The following is a 19,325-nucleotide window of genomic DNA, read 5'->3' as shown; positions in this document are numbered from 1 at the left end:
GAGACCCCCGCAAACATACTTTGTTTCCTGGCTAATTGCAGACCTGTTCAGTCTGCCTTGACAATAATGACCTCTGAATCTCGGTTAACCACCTGCAGACAGCCAGCTTTGTGAAGGCTCAGGCCAGGGAAATAATGCTTTTGGCATGTTCTAAACTACAATATGGAGGAAGTGCTTTTGGGTTTATCTCCATTCATGCTGCTGTTTGTGGCCTGCCAGTAGTGGCAAAGGAGGCAATGGACCAGCATCCCAGCAGAAAGTCCAGGTCTTGCTTTGTATCTGTGCAGGGTTAACCCCAGATGATACATAAAAGGCTGGGTGTAGACACAGTTTACTCAAATATCTAGTTAAATGCACTACTGAGTGGCTCAAATGAATGTTTGGGGAATGGAGCAACCCGATTCATGGCCTTGGTTCAAAATGACAAGAGAAAAAAACAGAGAGGGGGGCGGTTGGCTGAGAGTTCAGATGTACAGACAACACGTGGGTACTAGTGCTGAAAATGGGACCAGTTACCACTCACTTAAACCACAAGTTTTACCAAAACAGAGTGTAACATCTCTGCTGCATTTCCACCTCTTTGTATTATGGGAGCTAGTTAGTTTATTAAGTAGGGTTTTGATACAGGGAGGTCTGAGTGAATCAGGCATCGGAAACACAATGGAGACAATCAACAGTGTTTCTACATAGTCAAATTCAAGCATTTTCAAGTGGCACCTTGCACCTGTGGTAAATTACATATTTATACACAGTACATAAACACACTTAAAATGATTAGTCCACGCCATCCCATTAAATCAGATGTTATTGTGCTGTAAACAACCAAAATGATGGTTCACAATAGCATTCTACAGAGGGAAGACATGCTGAAGGAAAACACACAAACTTCAAGCGCTCTCAAGGATTTCCAGCGCCTGCGTGTACCCCGAATTAAAAAGAAGTAATAAACCTGTTGAATTGTTTTTAAATACAAATGGATGACACTGGCCTGTACATTCATTCTGAAGAGCGTTGATTAAGCATGGAGAAAATCATACAGTGTATAATCAGTGTTGGAAAAAGTACACAAAAGTCATACTTGAGTACAAGTTGAGATATCACGTTCAAATATTTATTTGATATAAGTGAAAATCACACATATGATTAGTACTTGAGTAAAAGTAGCTTTCTGGCAATACATGTACTGAAGTATTAAAAGTACAAGTATATTTATACATGTGTATAAATATACTTGCAGGATGTAATCTGCAAACTAACTAGTAACTAAAGTTATCAAATAAACGTAGTGGAGTAAAAAGTAGCAGAAAATGGAAATACTCAAGTAAAGTGCAAATACCTCAAAACTACAGTACTTAAGTAAATGTACTTAGTTACATTCAATCGCTGTATGTAATTGCTTTGGTGGTGCATTTGAGCCACGTATACATTTATATAGTGTCAGCTTTTAAATTGATTTTATAGTTTAAATAATAAGTGAATTAAGCAAAATATATTAACAGTATTCAGCCCATTAGTGTTGATTTAAACATATTTTGTCTTGAAGACAACACTAACAGTACACAACTACACACAAGTAAACACATTTGACAACTCTAGCACCACCTACAGGTAGTTTAAAAACCTGCTCACCACAAACTCTTAATAGTGCAGTCCTTCATCAAACAGCTGGCAGTATTCACCGTTTCCTTCCTCTTGTTTTGCAGTGTCAACTCACGTCGAACACACCCAGGCAATGAAGCAACTTCCAAACACACGCACACAAAAATCAAGTCAATTCGATGGAATAACGGCCACAACCTGATGAGGAAATTACAAAATTTCAATTGTATTTTTATTGGAAAATTATTGAAAACAATGTAAGCATTAAAAACATAGGCATTGGATAGAATATGGCTAGTACTCAAGCTTCAACTGTGTCCTTACAGAGTGCCTTAAATACCAAGCGTTGAGATTTCTACATAGGATAGCTAAAAATACATATCACACTTTACTAAATTGACTTTATAAAATGTCACTGTACAATAAAGGTTCAACGAGTGGCAAGTCTATACAAACATAATGTAAAGGAACCATTTAGTAGAACTATCAAGAGAAATTAAAATACAACAAAATAAAATAAATTCACTATTTGAATATCTGAAGATTATTGTATGCTCCAAAAGTCTAAACATGAATTGTAAAAATGAATGCGATGGGGAATTCATGTATTCTGAAACCTGAAAAAAATACGTGTTGCTTTAAATGGTATGTGGTTACCCTCATCCACCAAATGATATAAAATCCAGAAATGTTTCAACATTGCTCATGAACAGACCCAACAGAGGCATATCCTGGTCCATAGAGGAACTGTACACAGTGGGTTGTGCACTGGCCCAATACGAGATACACTGCCAATTTTTTTAATCGTGAAACTTTTCAACTGATTACTGTGTGAAAATATATTACAAGGTGTCTCTAATCTTTCTAATATGGATTTGTGCAAAAATGATTTACCAAGACTTTCAGCGACCCAGGTCAGAAACTAGTGTACAGGGGAATCCACATTAGTATCTTCCATGCATACAAACAGGATCCTTACAAAAAAAGGCAAGATGTAAAATATTTACCAACAGTTACAAAAATATCAACATGAATAAATTAATTTTCTCTACATTTCTTTACTGCCCCGCTATCTACCCTCTTCCAACAGGTGGAAAAGAAACCAGGCAAACGTAGTGCAGGCTTCTCTACAACTGAGGCAGAGAAGCCCTGTAATACGTCGCTATGTGTCCTTCGCTACTCTAATCAAGAGTCCGGCCCTGCCCTGGTGCCCCTTAAGCATCCGTGCCATCGGAGAGCGTGAAATACATGTACAACAGTCGTAATTGTTTTGCAACAATTAAAAAATATGATAGCAGACAATCAGGAAGCAACCTTGAGAAGCAAATAAAGTGAAGACGTGAACTCTGTGACCTGTTAAAATCATCTTAAATCTCAGCTACAGTGGTCTGATAGCAGGTTGTTAGGCATCAATCTGTTGCTTATGATAATAAAACAGCTACAGTCATATGCAAGTCTGACAGCTGGTTTCTCATAGCAGGCTTGCGAGGCTGGTGGTTGGGCCGTTCTGGGCTTGGATCTGGACAGGAGGAGGGCCATCAGTCCACTGAAAAACATACAGAGAAATACTGTCAAGAACTACAAAACATAGACACAGAATAAATACACCACAGTGAACAAGTGTAAATATGTAAATCCAATATGGAACAAGAGAAGACATTATGAACCATGCTGTTTCACATACACTGATGAGGTTATGCTCAGGTAGGCTGCAGGCAGCAATGTGGTCCTGCAGCAGCTGCTGGGAGAAGTTCTGGTGCATCTGGGCCGCTTCATGGGCGTCCATGTTGTTCCCAAGGGCCTTGTTCAAGTCTGCAAGAACAACAACAAAACAAAGTCAAGGTATTCTCAATGTAATGCTGGAGATTTTATTTAAACCGTGAACCTGTAACAAATCTAAAAACGTAAATCATGTTTTACCAGGATATGGGAAACTATACCTTTCAACAGTGCAGACGACCAGAGCTGAACAGACATGTCAGGGATCTTGCTGGCCAGCTGCATGGCAGGTACAACCATGTTGTTGCTTTCCTAAAAAGAGAAAAGATAAACTTTTTAGAAAACAAAACAGGTGGAAATGATTAGACAACAATCCTTCTTTGTCAACGCTGATAGCATTGAAACGGTTTTGAAATATGTGTATGCTATTACATCCTACAAAGGAGGGGTCATTTTTTGGAACAATCATGGGTTTCCACTTGTTTGTCCTTGTCAATTATTCATTTGTGATACCTCAAATTAGCTACTGTAGCAAAAGGAATTTAAGTTTACAGTTGCTGTAGCTTCTCAGATTAGGGAAATAATTTCTCTGGGCACATTTATAGAACTTTTTGCTTCATCACCCGTCTCTTATCCTTTTTCCTCCAAATTAGCTCTGGTTCTTGAACCAGTTCCAATTCAAGATTCTTGGAACATTGGTGACTTCTAGCAAAACAGCCTGAGTCTCCATCAGTTTTGATCAGGAACATTGTGATCAAGGATGTGTTATCAACAAAGGGCGTTGCACACAGCACAACAACCTGTACAATATGACGCATCACTTAGGTTTCCAGTTCTGATTGTTAGCTGCTTTTCAGGTTTCGAGCCACTTCACTTTGGATCAAAATACTCTGAATGGTTCGAGATTAGCTGCATGAACTGGAACAGAACTGGTTCCACGTTGGTGGAAAAGGGAGGGGAATGCTCTGACACCAACCAATGGCACCCCATGCTTTGCTTAAGCTCCCATAATGGCTCCATACAGGCTGTCTGGGGTAATCCAAGTCTCCAGAAGCCCAGAGATCAGAAATTGATTTGAAAAGATGTTATCTACACCCTCAACACATGGTGGAACATGTGCACCTACTTCAGACGTGGTGAACTACACTAGCTGTAGGAAGCCATTTGATTTTATTTTCTGTTGATGGTTGGTCCCCACCTACTTCAGTTGTTTAGGAGAATGCTGAATTTCTGGTTTGTGGTGAAGCTCCACAAAATGTTTTGTGGTCAACATAAATTCTCCCGACTCCATGTCTAAATTTAGATTTTGGGTGAACCTATCCTTTAATGGTCTGTTTGGACTTCATGTTGTTCCAACACAGGTGTTCAACCCCAGTCATAGCCCAAACAGGGTAGGAAACTGGCACCCATTAGCCATCAATCAAATGCTGGTAAATATGTATTTATATTGCATGGCCAGTTCATTGAACATGTATTTGTATTTAGGGACATTTGTCATATGCTGAACTTACTCTGTGGTTGCCCAGTACATAGAAGATGTGGCCCAGCAGAACCAGGGAGCAGGCGGTCAGTCTGTTCAAATCCTCAGCATTAGACATCTTCAGGGTTTCCCTGAGGAACCGTCTGCAACACAACAATACATATATACATGCATAAGTATGAACAGGGTGGACCTGGGGGTGTTTTTTTGCAAGAAACAATTGAACATTTGTCGTACTTGGCCTCGTTGTAGCGTCCTTGAAAGAAGGACAGGAGTCCCCTGATGTAGAAGGCAGCAGCACGGAGGCAATGGGAGCTGAATCAAAAACAACGACAATGATTGTATATTTAATCATCCATGCAAGTTTTAACAAGATGCATTGCTTTAACGTACTGTCACACATTATATACAAACTGCCTTAGGCCTCCTACCTCACTGGGAAGTTATGGTCTGGGTTTATTCTCTCCAGCAGGCTGTAAAGCTGAAGTAGAAATGAAAAACAGGAAATATGTTTAAAAGTGCACCTCATAGTTATTAAGGAGTTGTATGTACTCCAGTTACCTTTCTATCAAAGTAAGTGTGCGTGAGTGTGCTTTTAAACAAAACAACTTCAACATACTGACTGAGTTCTTAAAAGAAGATAAGGATCACTTATATTTGATTATCAAAGTACTATACTGAGACATTTTACAGTTGTCAGTGCTCTCTGGTGGACAAACTCTGTAATAGCAAGCATGTTCTAAATCCCAACAAACAACGCATACTTTTGGCTTAACATTGAGCAATTCCTTCCTACTCTGCGGCTCACAAACACATTAATGACAACAAAACTGAGATAAACTATTGGCAATGCTGACATAATGATCAGGTCCTACAAAAAAGTAAATCACAAACATCATATGATGTACACTAACCACTTCCTCCAGAATTGGTTTATTGCATTACTGTGCTGCGTTTTAAAGATGTGGCCCGTTATTACTTAACTGACCTCCTGGTGTCGGTTTCCTTCCCTAATGTAGACACTGGCCAAGTTGGTTACAATGTATGTCCACAGTTCCTGGTGTGTGGTGAGCTGAAACACAACAGATCGAACATGTTTGAGACAGCAGCAGATAATAGAAGTAGAGGAAAGAGAGGAGGGAAGACGATATTGATGAGAGTATTTGAGGAGAGGCAAAAAAAAGAAAGAAAAACTCACCCGCAAGGCTGTGGTAAACTGTGCCTCTGCATTATCCATACAGTTCACAGAGATACAGTAGAGACCCTGGGATGTAAAAAGATGAATAGATCGATGATTACAGATGTATGTCATTAAAACATATTTGAAGTATTTAAAAGGTTTGTTTACTTCAGACTAAACAGCTTTTGGAAATATAACACCCTGTTGTTTCACATGGCAAGTTCCTTTGTTCTGATGTTTAGTCTATAAAGTTTTCACTGTTTTTTATCCGTTTCATTTTTTTTCAAGGTTAAAACTGAAATAAAAATGGGGATAACAACACAATAACAATATTTAATAATTACAAACATATAATGACAGCAAAAGAAGTCAAACAGAACTGACCACCGAAAATATGTCTCACATAGACTTGTTTACAGTGGACGTTACAGCAAAACTAATTACAAGTTTTACTTATTTTACTTGAATTTGTGACCGTTTTCTGAAAAAACTCTGTAAACTTGTCTTGGCTTGCAAAAGTATCCCTGCTCACTCTCAGGCACACACGGTATTTAAGATGGAAATACTCACTAATAGAGTGTGAAGCTGAGCAGCGTGGTTGGTGAATAGCCTTGGGGACTGTTGGCACAGCTGACACACCTGTGAGATCTGAGTGGACAGAACAGACGGTCTGTGTTCACTTTCACAAGCATGAAAATTAATTTTTGTGACATGCTACAAAATGGAGCTCTCAAGATTGCCCCATATTAAATATAACAGAACTCCAGTAATGAGCACAGATACAGAAACAATATACCTCTTGTAATGCAGTGGCCTTGTGGCCTGTGACGAGTCGGCACATGATGATGTGCTCCAGTAGAATGACTTGAAAGGTAGAGAGGATGGGGCTGCAGTCCAACACTGAAACATAGAGATAAAAATTTAAAGCGTATACAAGCAAGTACTGTAAAATGTAGTTATTCATGATTTTTAAATAAAGCACAAGAATTAGTTGAGGAACGAACTTTTTAGCTTCTCTAGTTGCATTAGAGCCTTGTCTGTGTACTTCTGGGCTTTTTCCAAATAGCCTGCTTGCATGGAGTGCATGACGGTCACCTGCAAAAAGACAAGAAAGAGAGCACTTTTAACACTGTAAACCAATTCCTGATAATGTGCATGCTAAACATCTTTTGTAAGCTTCAAGTGACTAAATCTCTGCAACACTGTAGTCATATCAAGCTATCCATGGCGATATACAGCCAACACAATTATAAGATACAGCTTCCTTGCAGTCTAAACAAATATTAATAACAAGGCCTTTTGTCTTTGTGCTCTCCTCTTCACCTTTCAAAATGTGCTCTGAATAAAGGTACTATAAGTAGGTTTTGTCACCTATATCCAAGGCTAAGGGGCTAAAAAAGGCTCTGCCTTGACACCATAGTGTACAAAACAACACCAACACAGTGAATATCAAATATTTGATAGAATTTCCATTTCACACATTCAAAATACAAGTGCTCAAAAGAAGTTTTCGGAAAAATAGTCCGACACTCTTCCTGTTATAAGGAGGGACTCTTCACTACAAAGACCTAAAACCACTAACGAACTACACTAAATTACACTAAAAAATAGCCAAAATGCAGCCGATTCCACTATGGAAGCCGCGCCAGACAAGATCAATGAGACTCGCGATAGATACACACCAGTATTTACATCCAGCTGTGAGTTTCAAAGTTTCAAATCACTGGTGCAGGCAGATCCCTCTTGTGTTTGTGTGTCGCTCGGTTGCTCACAGCTGGATGTAAATACCGGTGTGTATCTATCGCAAGTCTCGTTGATCTTGTCTGGCACGGCTTCCATAGTGCAAACGCTGTGAGGGAGACTCGTGTGAACGCGGGAGCGTGCCTCCAGACCAATATAGCATAGTGACTGTTTAGGCTAGAAAAATGTACTAAATGACGTTGTTTCGAGTAAACTCTGGATGTCGCCACTTCAGGTCACTTGGATTGCAGCGGACGAGCAGTATGGAGGAATATCACAAAGTTTTTGTGTAGTTTTATGGACCTTTTCATCTCGGACGCCATTTAAGTTTGTTTTATGGATTACTGCTGCCGGAAGGTACCCCCGCGGGTCTCCAGCTGCACTTTGAGTAATAAGACTGCACCGGACTTCTCATCAGCATGAGGGTGAGTCGATAATGACTGAATTTCATTCTAGAGTGAACTATTCCTTTAAGAGTGCAGGTTTGTTTACAACGCACAGTGAGGGAAAATCTAAGCAAAGACTGCCCCAGTGTTGTTTTGAAAAGGCTATAACTGTTGACGGGGAAAAAAAGAGAAGTGGCATTACCAAATAGACGAGCACACACATGTGCTCCTTGGGCAGCCAGTGGAAGAGGTCAGCTGGGTTGCTGGGCAGAATCTCATCGTCGTGGAGTGTAGAAATGGTCTGGATGCACTGCTGCAGCTGCTTCAGACATGGCTTCACACTCTTCACCTAGAGAGACGTGATAAGATACATCCCATCTCAGCTTCATGTAGTCTGAGACATCCTGACATCAGAACTGATTTACCATCCCTAATCCCTTAAAGAAATCAATATGTGCATGCATGCTAATCAATGAATTTCCTATGTGTTTTTAAGTACCCTCATTTAAACCCCTCTGAACAACTCCGTCCCACTTTATCCAGCCCTTCCAGACTGGTTATCCTACCTGTCCAGCATCCAGGTAGTGTGTGACCTGAAGGACCAGGAAGAAGACCCTCAGGGACTCCTTCTGGATGGGGTTTCCCTGCCAGTTTTCTACAATAGTTCCGCACAGTGTGAGTAGAGGATGCACCTCCCCAAGCTTCCTCTCCATTAGCAGCAACTAAAAGATAAAAAAAAACATTGCCACAATCAAAACATGATTGGTGTAACTCTACTGTTGAATAAGAAAGATAAGTAATAGACACAAAAAATATAATGGTGCAAGGAGTTTTGAAATGTGTTTGAAAATAAAACAATTAATACTACCATGATGCAACAGTACAGACAGAATAAAAAGTTAAAGCAGAAAAGATTACTCACCATTCCTTTACTGAGGAGAAACAATGCCCTGAAAAGCAAAAAACCACTGAGTGATCATATTTTCAGTGAAATGGGAACATTAATGTTTTGCCTTTAATTCACAACACATTATGTATTTATGACACAAATACAAGCCGAAAGTTACATTTGCAAAGTAGAAAATGGAATTAGGGTATATAATGTGATTACTGTAAATAATGTTTGCGGTTTTCTGTGTCAGTTGTGCTTTAGTAAAGGGTTACTGGAAATGAGAAGTCAGTAATAAGAATAGAATTTCTGTCAAGAGATAGTCCACTTCCTATTACTGAGTTTGGAACAGCTCTTAGATGGCAAACCCTCCATACACACATGCAAACTGAGGGGAAGTGGATCTGTGTGGGTGTACATTAAAAACATATACATTACTCTTACTCGCTCTATCGCCATTTTGTTTCAGTGTGCCCCAGATGAACAGTGATGTGTAATGAAGTTGGAGGTGTAAGAAGCTTGCCACTAAAACCCTTAAATATTCAGTCAACAGAGGATTGGGTGACATTTACCTGGTATATTCTGACCCAACCACTCGGGCGTACTCGGCTCCAACCCCCAGCAGGTCACATGCTGACACCAAGTCCTTCTCCAGAGTATGAAGTTGCTGAAAGAGACGAGAACATTCCTGTCGTCATTGGAGACTCTTTTACTACTTGGACACAAAGTCTGGACTCCAGCAAAATCTAACTACAACAAAACAAAGCACCAAGTGTGAGCAAACAGCACTAAAACTAACTACCAGCATGTTATTACAGCTGTTGTGAAATATCAACTCTAACACTGTTGGACACTGCTGTACAGAAAAATGACTTGTGAAACAATTTCACCCCTTAAAAAAGGTGCATATTGATACTATTGCACAAACAATAACAATAATAATACATACAGCCAACTGGAACAACAGTCTGCAGTGCCAGTATGGTGTTTGTTGTGAAATCTGGATGGCCTTGCGCAGTAGGGGTTTTGCAGAGTCAACCAAATTCTGAAACATTGATTGAAAAAGGATCATTAGTCAATAATAAACACCAATGCAAAGCCTACCAAGAATGCATCATGACATACACAACTTCTAATACCTTGTACATTTCACTTCATTGTAGTGCAGCTGAGCTAATGTTAATACAAACTCACGATAATAACTAACGTCAACGTTACTTCAAATAAAAAAAATTAGCTTACCTGTTGGCAGAAGAGTTCAGACAAAATGCTGGCAGCTTCAAATTTGACATCTTCAAACTGAGGGACTTGTTGAGATATAAACCACTGCAAAAGAAAAGATATGATATGTTAGCCGCGTCATAATGTCGGTGTTTGCTATCTTTATGGAAAAAAATAATCCCATGCAGCGGCTAACGTTAGCTAGCAAAGGAAAAAGAGCCGAAGCGGCCGACTCGGGACGAATGTATATTAACAAAAACTACAACACATCGTATGTTTCAACTTCTTTACAAATGTGGCCTTCCTGAATGACCGTCTATTCAAGTATTTCGGCCGCTGGCCAGTTTTTTCAGCCTGTGGCCTACACCCGTCCCCTTCTCCGCTGCATCCCCGTTGTTTCCTACATCGAACGTCCCTCACCGCTTTCTCCAAGTGGCTGCGGGCCAGCTCGCTGTTCTTGGTGTGGTGGTAAAGAACCGAGCCCAATTGAAGATGTGTCCGGGCCTCAATCCTCTGTGGGGGCTTAAACTGAAACACTGCCTGGAGACAGTGCACACATAGTCGGATTTTTGGCGGACTGGAGGTTCGGAAATGTTCCGCAAAGCCGAGTAGGGCGAGATACCAGCGCTCCGGGGCCTCTACGTTTGACGCCATTTTCCCCGACAACAACAAGTTTTTCAGCGCTGTGGCGAGACTCCCGGGTTGCCAGGTTCGGTGATGTAGAACCCACAACAACAAGCCTCAACCCTTCCCTTGTGTTTTATTTTCTTCTTTTAAGTTAACATTTAATCATGTATAACGGGGAAACTGTAACGCTGTTTCATAAAAGACTCTATACTAGTTACAATATTTTAAAATAATAACTAATAAAAAAAAATACAATGTATAAATTAATTTAGCTATTTTATTTTGAGGCACTTGAAGTTTGAATAATTTCAATTTTGTGTGGCATTATACTTTTACTTTACCCTGTTCCTTTTTTTAAAAAAAGACATTTTTTCTTAAATATATCTATCAAAATAAGGTTTAATATGTAAAATATACTGTAAAGTTATTTATACAGGCTTCCAGGTAACCATATGGAGTGCTATGGGTCACCCATAACATTAAAGTATTTCTTAAAGGTTACGGTCAGTTGAAACTCCTCTGAAACTCAAATTGTTCTGTCTGTACGAACATATATTTAATCATGGCAACAGCCCGAGTACCATTTATGTAACATGTAAGCGAACCTGGCAACCCAATGTTGAGGATAACCTCGCGAGATTTCATCCAAGCAACGAGACTCGCTCATGGATCTTGTAGTCCAAATAATGGTGAACGCTGTCCCAGTTTCTTTAAGACCTTGAAAAGCCCAAATAATCTTGTGCGCAGTGTCAGATAGCAGCAGACTTTTCTCGCAGGCGTCGCCTATAAATAGACAAAACGCTCTGTCGCAGCTTTGACATTTGTCTTTTTGCATTTATCTCCGGGAACGTCAACAACGTGAAAAGACGTGAAGACACCTCCCAGCTTGCTGTAAGTTAAAAGAGCGACAGCCCAGCCTCCAGCGAGCAAACAAGAAATGTGTGCAGGATCGTGCATGGCAGACTGGTGACCGACATAACACAGCGAAGAAACTGTAAACACGGGGTCCTGTTGAACAGACGAAGGTACCAAAATGCAGCATTTAATCAATTAATGTCCTGATTGAACTGCAATAACAATGCATGGGCCTGTTTATCTATTATTATTATTTTTAATTGCGTAACTATGATTGGCAGTTTACTTGAGGTGTGGTCTTGAAGTTATTCGCACGCATTACTTCAGGACATATTTGTGTAGGCTGGATTGATTTATAAATATGTACAGTGTGTTTGTTTTTGTGCTGGAAGGTTACGACGGATTAAACAGCAGAGCTTTTGTAATGCAACACCCTGTTTACAAGCCAGGCTCGTTTGTGTGTGTTGGGAATGATACGTGCACGTAATCACGCAGTCGCATTTTGTTAAAAAAAAAAAAAAAAAAATACAGAGGAGGCAGTGCGACACGGCAGGCTGTTGTGTTAAATAAAATGTGTTTTAATGGTACAATAATATTTCCTCACATATGTGTCCCTGCAGCAGGCCCTCCCTGGATGAGTGACTGAGTGTGTCGACAGCCTGGGTGATCTGTGAAGGGCACACATGGCCCACCGTGTGAACGACCATCAGAGCCGCCTGCCTGTGGCCCAGGCCACTGTGCTGGCCCTGCCACCACCCAGCCAGGCAGAGGTGAGTGTGTCTCCCAGGACTCAGTCGTTTCCTCTGCTGGAGTACAAATGAGTCGAGTTCTCACTTGTTATGGCACGTTATAGGAGCTTGGATGTGGATTGTTTACAAAAGCTTAAGTAGGACAAAATAGGCCATTTGCGTGATAACAGTGCATTTAAAGGTGCACTATGTGGTTTTTTGGGGAAGGAATTTTAATCAAAAGAGAAAGATCTTTATTGACTGTTTTTTTTTTTAAATGCCTAAACAAACTGATTAAACCAACTGTATTCGATTTTGTGACTGAATAAACCGAATAAACAAACTGACCTTGAAGGACAACACAGTCTAATTCTGTTGAATATGAAGTAAGATGAATTAACGTCTCTCACTAAAATCGTAATTTTCAAGAGGAGGTTTTGAATTGAAATCCTACATCTCAAAAGAAAGACTGGAAAAAGGAGAAAAATAAAGGTGTGGTGTGAGGGAAGAAAGATCTCCACTGACTAATTGTTCTTTTATGCCTAAACAAACTAAATAAACAAATTCTCTTTGTTTCCATGACTGAATAAACAAACTGACCTTAAAGGACGACACATTTTCATACTGTTTTACTCTGTTTAAATTTGGCGGACCCTGCCACCTTTCTAGCTTCAAACAGTGTTCTGCGGACATTATTTTCCTCTGAGAACAGCTTGTTTATTCAAATAAATATTTCTTGAGTTTGTATTATTACCTCATTAATATTGTAAATCTTAAATTCTGAGTTTTAATTTCTTCTCCAAAACTACATAGTGCCCCTTTTTTTAAAACAAAAACAAAAAAAACAACAACATTAAATTCCATTAAAATGTGCAATTTGTGAGAATACTCTGTTATTCTCCTTTTGCCTAACTTGTTTACCATAAATCCTGAAACAAGCCATACTGCGTGACTCCCAGGCTCTGCTCAGTGTTGTTGCCACATACACTCAAGCCTTCCTGGTACTATACATACTTTTAAAGGACATGCCTCAACCGGTGTGATGCTGTAAATAGAAGGCAGGTGCCAGCTAATCTAAAGCTGGCCTTAGTTTGCAAAGCAATACAATAGGTGGCATTGAATGAGGTCGGTCATGGAAGGTGTTTACTGTAGTGTCGCATAATTGCCAACATACAAGATACAACATACATTTTTAATATAAAATGTTTATTTTAAATTAACAGCAGCTGACCCCAGACAAAAAATATGTCTAAGTAGGTCAGTTTCATGGTTGTAATGGTTCAAAAGAGTGAGATCCACAGCTATGTACTCACTGTCCCGGTTAAAGTTGTGAAACCTGCTTGTTATTCCTGCCAAATGCTTTTCTTATCAGTTTCTGGGATTGTTTATTGGGTCCAACTGTTCCTTCCAGCTGAATGAATACTGTTGACGCACACAAACAAACAGCACGGCCTCAGTGAAGCGTCAGTCGGCGTTATCTCTTGTGATTTTGTCATAACCGTTGAGCCACTCTGGCTGTAATCCACGTGCAGATTTTACTGTGCTGTTGCTGAAGGAGTGTTTGTGCTGATAATCATGTGACATCTGCTCTACATATTTATAAGGGTCAGATAGACAGCTACATAATGAGAGATATATTATTAAACTCACAAAAAAAAAGTGATCCAGTGTAAGGTTTCAAAGTTATCTGGAATTTATCTTAAGGGTCAGCGTGTATCAGTGTCAACGTGACTAAATGTCTTCTGTATGTGTGTCCAAACAGGACTTGAGGCCCACAGGGACGGCGCTGGACTCCCTGCTGTGTGGGGCATTTGCTGGAGCCGTAGCCAAAACAGTTATCGCGCCTCTTGATCGGACCAAGATCATTTTCCAAGGCAAGAATAACTCCACAGAAAGATTTCTTTCTAAATATAGAATCTGCACACAGACAAAAGCTGCTATATACTGTATATGTAAGCGAGTTAAATTCTCTTCTGTGCATAACACTCCAAAGAAAATGCGTCCACTGTTCTCCTGTTTGTACCAGAGTTTTCGGGGGAACTGTTTTTAACTAATTGCTAATCCTCTTAGTCGATGTTTAGCCTGCGTGAGAGAGAGTGCTGTTTAACCCTCAAGTTTACCGTGTCTCCTTTCATTGTTCCACAGTGTCCTCAAACAGATTCTCAGCCAAGGTGAGTTAATGTTTACATCTTAGCTGCAAGTTTGTCTTAATTTACCTTATTTTATATACATTAGTACAAACACAACTGGCAGCCAGGACGAAAAATGAAAATGGCTACAAAAAACATTTGGTGGTCACAGTTTCTCTCATGAATGTTTCTTTCTTTTCTTTCTTTTATTCAATTCTTTATTGAGTAGTTTTTGTGTTTCAGTGACTGAGAAGACGAGCAACAGACCAAATAAATAAATATAGTAATGCTAACCAGCTAGCCACTTTAGGGTGATAGTCCAATAGTAAACAACACCAAAACTCCTCCTGTGCTCTGAGCTCCCAGTCTGTGTAGAGTCAGCTAATACGACCACTAGCTGCAAGGCTAACTGAGCTAACTAGCTAATGGCAGCTACAGTTGGCAGCAGTTACACTGGTGATATGCCGCCCCCTATTTGTTTGGAGTATGATTATGACAGGTGGCCAATTCTTACATATTGCACCTTTAAGATTTTAAGACTACCATGTTAAATGTATATACGTGGCAAATGTAAGGAGCATCTATCTCTGCTCCTGACCAAACATATTCTCTACCACCAGGAGGCCTTCAGACTCATCTACTGCACTTACATGAAGGATGGGCTGCTCAGTCTGTGGAGGGGAAACTCTGCTACCATGGTGAGGGTCATGCCGTACGCTGCCATCCAGTTCTGTTCACACGAACAGTACAAAAAACAACTGGGAAGCTACTACGGATACCAGGGAAAGTGAGTAGAGAATTTGTCTTTCAGTAGTAGATTTTTAATTCATTCATTCATTTAAAGGAGACCTATTACGCTTTTTTGTTTTTTTTCCTTTCCTTCAGTGTCTTATAGCTTCTTGTGCATGTAAAAGATCCTGAAAGTTAAAAAGCCCAAAGTCTGCATCAACAGAAGCTCCTCTCTCCCACAGAAAACACTGCTGAAACGCCTCATCAGTAGTGCTGCCTTTAATTCCGTGACTTTATGACATCACACTATGTCACAATGTCAGACATTTGCATAATTAATGCCATATTTATGGTAAAAGTGAAGCTAATGGAAAGCTGAAAACATGACAGAACCGACTTGAGTTATTGTGAGCAGTGCTGGATCAGGCGTGTGTGACCTGACCAATCAGAGCAGTCTATTCGGGAGGGGGTCTTAAAGAGACAGGAGCTAGACAGAGTGTTTCTGACAGGGGGGGGATTACAGTGCTGAAGTACTGGACAGTATGAGGACACTGATGCATATTTTGAGCATTAAAGCATGTAAACTATTCTAATAGTTACCCAAAATAAAATTAAGAGCCTGAAAATGAGCATAATATGTCTCCTTTTAACTATAAAAAAAGGAGGTATGATGGTGAACATGGTAAATATTGTACATGCTCCATGTCTACAAACTAACGGGTGATGTCACGGTGGGTTTACACTTGGCTAAAAATCAGCACGTTAGAATTGTCACTTTGGGCATGTTAGCGTGGTGACCTTAGCATTTAGCTTCAAGCAGCAAAGTGCCAAAGTAGAGCCAGCGTAGCGTGGCTGTAGACTCTAGCTTTTTGTATCATTACTTATTACCGATTATTGTGTTGCTTGTTTCAGAGCTCTGCCTCCTTTCCCACGCCTCCTGGCTGGTTCTCTGGCCGGCACCACTGCTGCTATGCTAACCTACCCTTTGGACATGGTGCGAGCCAGGATGGCAGTCACAGCCAAAGAAATGTAAGCACATAACATGCACCAAGGGGTCCCTTTAACCCTTTTGAGTGTATTAGTCCCATTGCTATCTTTCCTAGCAGGCATACATAATGGTAAATGGTTTTAAAAATAGTTTTGTGTTTCCTTTCCACAGGTACAGCAACATCATGCACGTTTTTGTGCGCATCTCCCAAGAGGAAGGTGTGAAGACCCTTTACAGAGGCTTCACTCCCACTATCCTGGGTGTCATCCCATATGCAGGAATCACATTTTTTACATATGAGACCCTCAAGAAGCTTCACACAGGTACTGATTATAAATGCTTTTCTTTCAATGTCGGCATTCAGTCCAGTAAAGTGACATTTTGGATGTTTAGCTTACTAAAAATGTGTCATTTAGAAGTTGAACTCTTTCTTTCTTTGTTTCCTGTTCTCGTTCTAGAAAAAACAAGGAGGTCCCAACCATACCCCCACGAGCGCTTGGCTTTCGGTGCCTGCGCAGGCCTGATTGGACAATCCGCCTCATACCCTCTTGATGTGGTACGTCGGCGCATGCAAACGGCCGGCGTTACCGGCTCATCGTACGTCACAATTCTGGGGACCATGCGTGCAATCGTAACACAGGAGGGAGTTATACGTGGACTCTACAAGGGCCTGAGCATGAACTGGCTCAAGGGGCCCATCGCTGTTGGAGTTAGCTTCACCACGTTTGACATCACGCAAAGCCTTCTGCTCAAACTGCATCAGATGAACTACTTCACCCACTGAATCAGTCGGAGGTGACAGAGGGGCACCGAACAGCACAGATGAGACTGATTTGAGGGAGGTGGTCAACTCTGACACGTGGCAATAATAAGTGTCCATAGGTCAGTGCAGGATCGACTCCTGCACGCCACCTTCAGACAGGATGTCAGAGGAGCAGATGAGGGGGATGTGCACAAAGAAACACTTTTTAAACGCACAGTCACACCGAGAGAGTCAGGAGACAAATAAGAGGTGTCTTAAAACTGTCGATCGCACAATCACAATTTTATTTTGAAATCATGACACCATCAAGGTGGCTGAAGTGATTAAAGGTGGATAAAGTTGGGTTTGTTTTGGATTTAGAGGACTTTGTGTTAATAAGATAATGCTTGCACTTTGTTAAACCTGTATTGTTCTTTCAACTGAGTACTTTTAATGAGTTTCATTGCTTTTAATTTTGAGAGAGATTTTATTTTTGTTTTAATCACATTTCATTTTTTATTTTTCATGATTTTAAATTGCTTGATGACGCAGTTTTACGATTTGTAACGAATGGTTGATTGTGTAATATGTTTTGTTTTCATGCTCAACGTTATGACGGTGCCTATATGGATTGAACTGATGTACACGGAGCGAATGATTGTACGGAAGGAGGGTGATCGTGTCAGCAGGACTGCAGTTTCATCCAGCACTGAGGAGGTGTGATGTCGTATTAAAATGTCTAATCAGTGGAGTCTAATCAAATATATAAGAAATAAATCTAAATATATAACACATTCTTTGTTTATATGCATATTAAGCTTTCATATTTTTCAGCTGGGTTCATCATCGCTTTAACTTGATTGTAAAGTATTGTTTACCTGAAAGTTTTAAAATATGCCAAAGCACTAAACTCAGTCATACGTCTCATGCGGTTAAACGTGCACTGTTTAGCTTTGGAGAAGAAATTCAAACTCAGAATTTTAATATTTACAAAGTCAACGAGGTAATGATACAAACTCAGAAATATGTATTCTCTTCATAACTGAATAAACGAGCTGTTCTCAGGAAAATAAGGTGCCCAGAGCACTGTTTGAAGCTGGAAAGGTGGCAGGGTCCGCCACATAGAAACAAAGTAAAACAGTATGTAATCGAGTTGTCCTTTTAGGTCAGTTTGTTTATTTAGTTTGTTTAGACGTAAAAAAAAATAACAATAGTCAATGAAGATCTCCGTCTTCTGATAAACATGTCTTCTCCAAAACTACGTAGTGCACCTTTAAGGCATAATTATACTTTCACTGCTAATGTAAATTTCAAAGATACACTATTTCCAAAGACTTTAAAGTTGCTCCAAGTTTAACCGACCATGAAATAAAGTGTCCATCAACAACAGAGAGCAATGAGTCCTTGTGTCCACTTGAGGGTGCCATGTGATAAGCAGAGCTAGTCACAACATCAGCGACATGAAAGACTGTCTTAATTTAGACATTTGAACTGGACTGGGATTGATATAATACGTTTTTACTGACCGAACAAAGATAGTATGTTTTAATGGTAAAATAACGGATGTTTTTTGGTCTTAATTACATTTCCACTTTATAAATCATGTGTTTTTTCTCTGTTTGCACTGATTCTCCTCAAAGACAGGTGAAATGTTATGACTTAAAGTATGAATAAAATAAATTATCTGCAATATGTCATATATAATGATGTAAAATTACAGTGTGTGTAATACCTAAATTTGATTAATCATATCTGACCTGCATGTGTGTGTGTGTGTGTGTGTGTGTGTGAGAGAGAGAGACCACCTATCCATTCACCAACAGTAGATGGCAGCATCGAGTGGCGACTCTTCTCGGAGCCTCCTGGACCATCATGGAGGTTAGTTAGGCTCTGATAACCTCGTGGCCTGAACTTGACCTGCCCTCTGCTCACTGACACAACTTTTAATGTTATTTTACCCTTCTGTGTTTTATTTGATTCAAACATTAGGTGTAAAATATTATCAACTCACTGAATGTTGAAAATACTGTTCCCCATGAGGTAATGTTACGAAACATTTATATTTAATACAGCAAAATTATTGAATTAATATAAATGTACTACAAAACAGTAAAGAGGCTTATTACACACTGAAACGTGACATAAATAATTCATGTAGTGCGTTTCTTCTATTTATTTCTATGCTAAGATGCACCAAAGTCAGAATTATGGTGTTATAGTGCAATTGAAAGAGAATTATCATAAACTGAAATTTGTGAGAAAAAGTCATGCCCCATCTTTGCATAATATTTGTTCATATTTATTGAAAACCTT

At 39.8% G+C, this 19,325-nt stretch overlaps 2 protein-coding genes across 2 annotated transcripts; one reads left to right on the top strand and one right to left on the bottom strand.

Annotated features, from left to right (window-relative positions):
* Positions 1–1,801: 1,801 nt before the first annotated feature.
* Positions 1,802–10,908, bottom strand: LOC311259204 (MAU2 chromatid cohesion factor homolog). Its single transcript, XM_084356186.1, has 18 exons — positions 10,635–10,908; positions 10,236–10,319; positions 9,943–10,038; positions 9,566–9,660; positions 9,027–9,054; positions 8,671–8,826; positions 8,307–8,453; positions 6,983–7,073; positions 6,775–6,878; positions 6,549–6,626; positions 5,997–6,062; positions 5,787–5,870; positions 5,230–5,279; positions 5,036–5,113; positions 4,830–4,941; positions 3,540–3,630; positions 3,284–3,411; positions 1,802–3,145 (listed from the first exon to the last, which is right to left on the bottom strand). The coding sequence occupies exons 1-18, from the start codon at positions 10,866–10,868 to the stop codon at positions 3,071–3,073; spliced, it is 1,797 nt and encodes a 598-aa protein (XP_084212312.1). The 5' UTR covers positions 10,869–10,908; the 3' UTR covers positions 1,802–3,070.
* Positions 10,909–11,544: 636 nt separating this feature from the next.
* Positions 11,545–18,401, top strand: LOC311258680 (mitochondrial coenzyme A transporter SLC25A42-like). The gene is made up of 8 exons (XM_084355187.1): positions 11,545–11,866; positions 12,317–12,466; positions 14,187–14,298; positions 14,570–14,595; positions 15,174–15,340; positions 16,195–16,311; positions 16,442–16,593; positions 16,729–18,401. Exons 2-8 carry the CDS (start codon positions 12,380–12,382, stop codon positions 17,052–17,054), a joined length of 987 nt encoding a protein of 328 aa, XP_084211313.1. The 5' UTR covers positions 11,545–11,866; positions 12,317–12,379; the 3' UTR covers positions 17,055–18,401.
* The last annotated feature ends 924 nt before the right edge of the window (positions 18,402–19,325 follow it).

The sequence above is a fragment of the Pagrus pagrus genome (assembly GCF_965226575.1).
Source record: "Pagrus pagrus genome assembly, chromosome: 6".
NCBI lineage: Eukaryota > Metazoa > Chordata > Actinopteri > Spariformes > Sparidae > Pagrus > Pagrus pagrus.
This window is presented reverse-complemented; position numbering and strand designations above follow the sequence as displayed.